The 9,857-nt window shown below is 32.0% G+C and overlaps 1 protein-coding gene across 1 annotated transcript in view; it reads right to left on the bottom strand.

The window, feature by feature from the left end:
* The window catches only part of LOC106128226 (uncharacterized), a 4,946-nt gene extending 3,269 nt beyond the window's left edge, over positions 1 to 1,677 (bottom strand). The window contains exons 1-2 of the mRNA XM_013326516.1: positions 1,234 to 1,677; positions 7 to 174 (exon numbers count right to left, since the gene is read on the bottom strand). Of these exons, the coding sequence (XP_013181970.1) occupies positions 7 to 174; positions 1,234 to 1,576 (511 nt within the window). The 5' untranslated portion in view covers positions 1,577 to 1,677. The remainder of the gene's footprint in view (positions 1 to 6; positions 175 to 1,233) is intronic.
* Between the last annotated feature and the right edge of the window lie 8,180 nt (positions 1,678 to 9,857).

The raw sequence follows: 9,857 nt of genomic DNA, 5'->3' as shown, positions 1-9,857 counted from the left end.
GGGTACTAGTTAATGATTGATTATTAATGCCATTAATTTCAGAACTTACGGAACGTGTAGGTAATTTTAGCTTACTGCAAAGCGACTGCGTTATAAAGTTAGCCGTACTGCCGTTATCGAGTAGAAGCTGTGCGTCCATGCTGTTGCCGTTGTCGTCAATCACTTTCACCATAGCTGTGGACAGTAAAACATGCGAAGAAGTAGTAGGTTGTATGGGAGTATTACTTGACAAAGCGATATTATTTTGATTAGCGCAAGCAATGGATGATGAAGAATGGTGAATAGGCAATGCGACACTAGAACTACTAGGCATCGGGTCTTGAAATGAAGTATGCTTAGACTCTTCGGTGTGCAAAAGAGTATTATGTTTACTATTGCAATACTTACAATGCGTTAATCGACATCGCTTAGTACCGTGCCCGGGACGTAAACAATTAAAACATATTTTTAATTCCTTTGCCTTTTTTAATCGTTCCTCAACGGTTAAACTACGAAAATGTTCGCATGTAAATAAAAGATGATTTTTTGAACATAAAGGACATGACCAATTATAAGATTTCATGTTGTTATTTTTTGACTGTGCAAAGGAACGACTATTATTTATGTTTGATGCGACTATATAACTGTTATTTTTCGAAATTGTTTTACTTACATTTGTACTTTGTTTATTTTCTATAGTTTCCAATAAATCAGCTTTGTTACTAATAAATTCGCAAAATTGTTGCAAAGATGGTGGTTTCGATAAGCCATTACGATATTCTTCCCAATGTCTACCGGTTACGTCGTCTAATTTGTTTGACATAATGTAAACTACAAGCGTATCCCAATGTTGCGTCGGCTCGTTCAATGTTTTTAAGGCTCGAATATTTTTGTTAATTGTATCAAGCAAACGACGTAAACAAAGACTCGATTCTTTAAAAACCTGTTCAACATTAAACAATGCCTGCACATGATTATGCACTAATTGACGACTATTGTCATATCGATCACATAGCAACTGCCACGCCATTAAATAATTGTCGCCTTTAAAATCTATATTCGAAATAATGTCGAGCGCCGCACCCGAGAGCGAGGCGCGCAGATAGTGGAACTTGCTTATATTATCGATAGAAGCACTACTATGAATTAATGATAAAAATGTGTCCCTATACTCAAGCCAGCACTGATAACTACCATGAAAGCGAGGTAAATCAATTTTGGGTAAGCGAATAAAATTGTGTTGGAATGAGTCACCTGCTTGTTTGCATATCGAGCCTGCAACAGAGCGGCCATCATCCGTTGCACCTTCACGGCACAACAGACTGCGCGCTTGCGCCATCAGCGCGTAATAACGCTCTTCGAATTTTGAACGTTCCTCATATTCGTCCTCTGGCTTGTCGGAACACACCTCAATCTCCACCTGTAATTCATCGAATTGATCGTATAAGGCCTCGTATTTATTTAGTCGACATTGCAATTCATGTTGAAGTTCGGAAATTATGCCAGAAGCGCTAATTGAGTTAATATAATTAGAAAAATTGGTAAGCTTGGCTTTCATGCCACTACGTTTTCGAATTAAAATATCTAGTTGGGCCATTATTAAATTAAAGGGAAAAAATTATCGATAAGTTATACGACGAAGAAAAAAAATATAATGTGGGTACTTCACTATTTGGTAATTAGTCGCTCGTAAATGAGTAAGCGTGAAATTGAACAATTATATTAATACAATAGGAAGCCAATTGAAGAGGATTTAGAAGGGAAATATGGAACGAACTCACTTTATCTTCCCTTGTCCACACAGTACTTCCTTTGTCTTGATGTTAGATGTTTGATTCCGACGACCGTTGAGCCGATGTCGCGATAATTTGCTGCACTCCGTTCGCTCCAAACGTATTAAATTAGCGGACTGTATTTTTGTTGATTCTTGAGGCTCGAAGGACCATTTGTTTAGGCCAAACACAAGTATTTGGTTATAATGGTTTAATAAGCGATAAATACAGAGTTGCAAATAGACAAATTGATCGTTGCGCGTATGCATCGGCGGTCGAAAGCGGAAGTTCAAGTGACGTTTCGTGCCACCGCACGTCGGTTCGCACCGGTAGTGGTGTTGCCCGCACCTCAGGCGCGAACAGAACAAAATAAAGAGTAGCAATGAACGATTGGACCATCGATGCCTCTCAAATATGAATTAATTAAAACTACAGTGAAATTAATAAGTTGAATTTCAATATAAAATCATATTACTTACATTTCGACATATTTTATTTTACGGAGCGACATCTTGTGGTGCAAATAATAATGATTTTTCAAGTAATAAAATTGTTTATTGAAAATTGGTCTGTTTTCATGAAATTCTATTAATACAGTATTAACATCACGAGAACTTTGTTTTTGTTTATATTAATGGTTCAAATAGATAAAGCAAACTTGCAATTTAAGATTAATAGTATGTTATGTCTTTTGCTGCCATCTCTGTCATCTCTCGCCTTCTGTCTGTCTTCTTTACTCAAATAATAGTGATATAAATTTTAATGTTTGACCCTAAATACCATTGAATATACATACACAAACCTGCGTACATAGATAGAGACAGTTTATATAAATATGTGTTACAAAATATGTTAGGATTATAAATAGAAGCGTGTCGGACAAATGTGTAAATTGATTTCTCCTCCGAGCCTCCAGGCCCGGCTCTGTCGGCTGACTGCAAGACACGATTTGTGATTCAGATTTGATCGAATGCTGACTGCTTCCAAATAGAATTATGTAGTTGGATTTTTTTTTGCATACATTTCAATTTGCTGTAGATGTTGGCATTGAGTTGAAATATTATCAACTTTAACAATTGGAAGAGCTAATAGCCTTATGCGTTAAGCGCCAAGATTAGGGGTAGGGATTTCCGATCACGAGGTCGAAGGTTCGAATCCCGCCATTCGAATTTTGTCGCAAACCATTGCCTCGCACAAGCGAAACTTAGTTGGTATGTTACAAGAAATATTAGTAAATTAACAAAAATCTGCTAATATTTTATTAAAAAAAAATAACAAGTAAAAATGTCATGTAGAGTAAAAAAAATTGCTGAAATTATTTCAAAAGATCACAGAATGTTTCTTATGAAATTTTAAATTTAGAACAACATTTAGTAAGTGTTAAGAATGTAACACCTGTTTAACATAGCTCACATTTTTGTTGTCACCGTCACACATTCCGATGTAGCAAGTTTTATATTTGTACGTACAAGAAAATAATTTCACTACTTTAACTTGATTCATGTTCAACATTTATATAATAGATGAGTAAATTATAAACTCTATATATCATAACATGTATTATATTTAATATTCCCGAGTAAAATAAATTCCAATTCCGTGTAACATATTTCTCATCCATTTATTATCAAACAAACTGAAACCTTACAATTCCCTTGAAAAGACACAAGAAATGAACTTGAATGATTTTAATTCAACAAAAAATTACAATTTTCCTTAATTTTCTGCAACTTTTGTTCACAATTGGACACTATCAGTGTAAATGTAACATCAACTTAATAATTTCAGGTGATACAATATTCTATTACTAACTGTGGTATAAAGTTTCGAGGGCGATGTTCAGAACAAAGGTAATTAGGTTGGGTAGCGGCCGGGTCACAGGCGGAATGTGCCAGATCGCAGATATCAAGGCCGTAATTTGACAGGATCTGCTATTATGGACATGTCAAAGGCACGTTTGACATGCCAGGATTAGAAGAGGCCGTTCACACTGCTCTGGAGAGGCAATGTAGAAATTTATTAATTGCTTTCCAGTAAAACGATCGGTTTAATACAAATTTTGGACTTTTTAACAGTTATTTAACTACGATTACTGGTATAATAATTTCATTATTTTTAAAAATAAACTATACAAATTATATAAATCAAGTGTATAAAATTTAATTAATAAAAATGCGTCTAACGTATTTTGTGCATGACTGTAATTGGCATACATATGTAAAATGTTTGTGTGATTTTTGTTTTTCTGCTATTTATATGTATGCTGTTAGCTTGTCTAAATAAATAAATATGCAACTCGTTTTAGGTAATAATTCTAAATCTATACAATAAATAAAATTGCCGTATAGTACCGCAAACATGATGCATTTCTAAATTATTTGTATGTTTGTCTGTTCGAAAATTCGATTTTATCCCGTGTTATATCCGAAACCAATTTTATCGAGAATTTGATTGGAACGTAGCTGATGAATGCAGTCATATTATTGGATACTTCTTTTTACCGCTGGCCAAGTCACAGGCGATCGCTAGTCTAATATAAATCCTTTTAGCAAGAATATTTGCCTTTTAAAGTAAATATGACGTTTAGTTTACAAAGATATATGTAATATCATTTAGAATCATGCTTAGTTTACTTCTTAAATATCTAATCTAAATTGGCAAATAAATTGTTTACATATTGTCATATTAATTTACTTATATGTTTACAATAATTAAACGCTGGTATATAAATTTGACAGAGATTCAATGTGTAATATTTGCTCTTTCATTTCTCAATTAGTGTCGAATTATATGTGCTAACAAATCTGTTTGAGTACTATAGGTAAATATTGATTAATTAAAGCGTACGGGCGCGAACACATTTACCTATGTTTTAATAACAATTGCGAGTCGTTGATGAGTTGTTTCTGTTTCAAAAAGGCAATACTTTTTTAATTTCACAATGATATAATATAATATAATATAATATAATATAATATAATATAATATAATATAATATAATATAATATAATATAATATAATATAATATAATATAATATAATATAATAATATAATATAATATAATATAATATAATATAATATAATATAATATAATATAATATAATATAATATAATATAATATAATATAATATAATATAATATAATATAATATAATATAATATAATATAATATAGTATAAGCTTAGCCAGTATCATTATATCACTGTAAATTATACTGAGGATATTTATATATATTTTGTTTACATACATTACTTTATATACATATGCTTACTTAGTTTCTAACTTGCTTCTAGCTATATTCTGAATATAGACTATTATTATTATTACAATATACTGATGTAACACTAAGTTTTGTTTAAGTTAACTGACCTATAACCTCAAGTTTATCTATGTTTGGGAAACCTTACCTGTAATAATATTAAACAGCAACACAGAGATGTTATGAGCTTAAACGTTATGTTCATAAACAAATTGTTCTGATTTATAAGTCATTTGACTTAAATCGGAAACAGTGTAAGTTGAACCATTTTAAAAGGATTAAAAACAAAAATTATGATTTTTTATTTCATATATATTGTTAATTAATTATTACATAATATATATAATTAATAAGTAAGATAATTATTTAAATAATAGTTTTAATGAGATAAATAAACGACGTAGTCTTAGATATTGAATCTTTTTAATCAAAAGATTTCTAATCCAGTAACCATGGCTTTCTGAGACCGATATCCCCGTTTAAAACATTGCTATCTCTGTTCTGTCGAAGATTATGACAGAAATGACTATATGTTTGATACAGAGATTTTGATCTCAGAAATCAACGGTAAGATAATTTGATAACATCATGTTATATTGGAAAATAATTCGTGCGTTATAAATAAAATAAATCAGTGACGTGTACAGCAACGTGCGTACATCAAAAGGACGTTCATTACGTCGTCGTGACGTCACCGCGCGCGCCTCGTCGCCGAGATGGAAACGAACTCACGAGCGGTTCGCAAAGTGACTCCTTTTAATTTTACGCTCTACTGCCGACCACGATGCTCAAAGAGCAAATATCTATTTTAACTTCTTCATAAATTGTATACTTTTGTATTTAGATACACATTACTGCAAATCAACATATATTTTTTCTAACGAATAAATAACTTGACCACGCTTCCACCTGATGTCGAATGATGATATGCGCTAGCATAGTAAATGCTTATTTCACTTATTCTAAAAAGGGCCCACATTAGCCGGTCATACCTTGGCACCTTACCACAATCTCAATTATGTCGCGTAAGAGTCGGTAGACATATCCCAGTTTTCCGAGACGTGATAACGTCTTATAATCCAAATAATCTAATGGCAGTTTACTTTACAACCTTTTTTTTTAAATTATTATTTAATAAGTATGTGAAATATTTATAACGTTTTATTTATTCCTCTATTTAATATAATTTTAAATCTACATAATATACAATATTTGGACACACGTCATAAAATAACTCTCTAAAATAACTCCGTACCAATTGTAGCGTGAACAGAGTCAAAGGGAATGTAATTTGAAACGGAATATCCACCGATAGGTTTATGCTTTGTTGGATTTGTTTATGAACTTATTCAAAATAACTATATCGACAAATCTGTCCCGAGAGGACGCTTGACCGATAAATGTAGAAATCAAACATCTGTATATAAAGATTCCCATTAGATTATTCTGTACATAATATGACGAATTTCAAATGTTAATTTACTTCTAGAAAGGAAAAGATAAATAAGTTGTATCACAAAATATTGTAAGAAAATCTAAGTCAATTATTATTATAAGTATCTCGTAACAATTGTTTATAATGTGTCTCAATATGTCTGGAATGTCACCCGCACAGACAACAGCGGTGCGACTCGAATGCATTTAAATCGAATATTACGAACAACCAGCTTGGCCGGAACAATATTAGTTTAATGCAATGTAATAGTAAGTTTCCACAGCCGTAATACTTTTGATAAACATATTGTTATCTCAGTTTTTTCGAAAAGAAAGAGATGACATGTAAGGCTAGCTTACGCAGTTTCTCAATGTAGACTTCTAATGCTTAGTGTACACTAAGTGGCCGCTGAGTATACGTGTGGTAGTAAGACTTGTAATTTTCTTTACATAACAATTTTATTTTTAAGCCTATTTATTTATTATCTGTGAGATTGTAATATAATGCTTGTAAATTTATACTCTTTTCTCCGAGACAGGTTACACCAGATGTTAAGCTTCATATATCACGCTGGTTGAGAAATTAGTCAGTTAGTGGAGCCGACAGACGTGCGGAGATATTTTTAACTGTTGTATAAATCAAGTCGAAGGTATGCTCTCGTTGGCAGGGAGGTGTTTTTGTTTCTTCAACAGTAGGTTTGATGAAAGAAATTGTTGTAAACTTGAGTATAATTAGATGAGTGGAGTAGATTTTGTTTTTAGGTTATTCCGAATTAGTAGTTGAATTTAAATTAAGCAAAATTTTCTTTATATACATATTGTAATTATTCGATTTAAAGATATTTTAATGGTGGAAGTAAGTTGATGTTAGCTACTAAAAAAGGGTCTTGACAGACGGACGGACAGCCAACAAAGTGATTCTATAAGGTTCCGTTTTTTTCTGTGAGGTACGGAACCCTAAAAAGTATTTAAAATAAATTCTTATCGAAAAAAATCTCCAGTAATTTTTAGAGTATACAGACGTATACTTAATATTGTTTGTATGTTGCAACATGCTATGTGTTGCTTAGAAAACGATGAAAAGGAATTTTCATCTAAAAATGTTATCAAGGAAGGAATTAAATCTAAGCCGAACCAAAATTGTTATTATCCGACGTTTTGAAGTTTAAAGCCATCTAAAATGTTAATAGAGGAATTTTCGTAAAACTAAGTGTGGAAACTAAGCCATAGGCTTTGGCAAAGTTTTGGAATTTAATAATTAAAGTATTTACATAGACCTAACTTAACGTATAAGCGTTATTCCATGCGAGATAATGGAACCGAACACTTTAACCAGTTTGTTTACTTAGAAATGTATATTAAGAATAATAAGCAACATTTTTAATTACTACATATATCATAAAAAATGTATTACAAATGTATTGGTTTAAGTTTTTTTTTATATAATAGAAGGGGGCAAACGAGCAGCGGGAACACCGAGGTGTTCAACGACGCCCATGGACATCAGAAATGCCAGAGGAACCGCAGATGCGTTGCCGGACAAAATATATAGTATAGGATATTTTTAAAATAAACATAAGTTTTATTGCATTTATAGGGTTGTATGCACAATTATTGACCACATTTAAATTCATTTTTATACTCTAAATTTTTAACTGTTCCCATTCAAATACGTTATAAATGCGATGTTCGTTTTAAAGAATTAACTCGTGAAACTGTTAACTGTTATATTAAAGGTTGCAGCGGTACTTTAGAATTAACTTTAGAAGTAATTACTTGGTATCATAAGCAGAAGCGCACTTTAAGCGAGAATCAAAATTAGTTGATGCACTATACAAAGTTTTAATTCACGTTTAAATAACTTTTTAACGATGACGTTGAAATGGAAAATTAAATGGTTATATTTGCAAATAATTTTAATTACAAATTAATATGATCGAATTTAAGGCACTTAAATCTTGTGTCAACAGATGTCTAATTATTTGAAATATTTTAATCTGACAGTTTTGATTGAGACAATTTCATTTACAGAAGTTTTTTTTTAGTATTGATTCGCCTCATGAGAGTAGCATAATGAGTATAAGTCTGTCGGTGGTATTTCCAAGCCTACACAATTTAGTGTCCGTCAAGAAGCATGTGTACCATTTCCTTAACTCGCGGGCAACGCATTTGCAGATCCTTTTGTAAAAAACTATAAAGAGTTTCACCTGAGCACTATTCATATGAATAGAATCTTTTTAAGTTTTACAACTTATCATTTGTACTTCAACGAAGGTCTATCTCTAGGAGAATGTAAAATAACAAGTTACAAGTTTGTAATATTCAATTTAAATGCATAAGCTTCTGCTGGAAAAGACGACTCTTACTTTGTACCCAAGTATTTGAACTGAGCAATACATGCTTAAAATCACAATCACATCACAAAAGAAACTCATTGGTCATACGAAAATAAAATAAGCTTAAGTATAAGATGTTCTAATAACGAAAGGGTATCAGATTTTCAATCATTTATACATTCATTCCCTTAGCAAAGAAGTGAATGAAAAGAATTGGAAATATATCAGTTGTTTTTCCTCGATACAACTGCGTTTTTCACCTCATTATCGACTAATAAGAAAACAAAAGAGGAATTTACTACTACTGTGGGCCTACTGGGAATATTTGTGACAATTATTATCGTATCGTTATCGAACAAAATTGTATTAAAATCTGCAGCGCATTGGTTGTAGAGTACACTACAAATCTCATATAAATTATTACATAATTGACGATGACGATACAAAGGCAATTGTCACAAATATTCGTGCTAGGCCCACTGAGGTTTCGGTGCGTTCCTCGCCGCTGGAACTCTCGTGTAATTGCACTTAAGTTTTGTCACTGATGGGGGTTATAGGATCAAATCTTACATAGGTGTGTCTCGACACCTAAAAAGGCCTACTGAAATAATTTTGTATTCGAAAATGGCACTATTTTGTCGGTATGGAACGTGTGTTGTGAAACATGACAACACTAAGATAAGAAGTGTCCGTTTGTTCGGGACAAATGAGCGGAACGTGTCACTGTGTCCGACACGGGGTGATATCAGTCATGCCTAATGTGCACGTGTGTCACAAGCTGCTGTAAGTTTGTATCTTTTTTATAAGAAAATAAAGATTTTTAAAACATTCAGCCTAGTTATATTATAACAAGACGCATTTATTTTCCTTTCAAATTGTACTGAACGAATACAAAAATATAATACATAAAATAGTAAGCAATTTTAAAGTTAATGTATGTATGGATGAAATCAGATTGTTCTATTCTTACGTAGAGCCTAAAAATTGCTAAAATAAAATAATATATGCTACAAAATGAAACTCTTTATATCAATAAGTTACACTCTGAGGTAAACGTTACACTTTTTTCCTTCCTGTT

Source organism: Papilio xuthus, unplaced genomic scaffold (assembly GCF_000836235.2).
Source record: "Papilio xuthus unplaced genomic scaffold, Pxut_1.1 DF828780.1, whole genome shotgun sequence".
Classification (NCBI taxonomy): Eukaryota; Metazoa; Arthropoda; class Insecta; order Lepidoptera; family Papilionidae; genus Papilio; species Papilio xuthus.
This window is presented reverse-complemented; position numbering and strand designations above follow the sequence as displayed.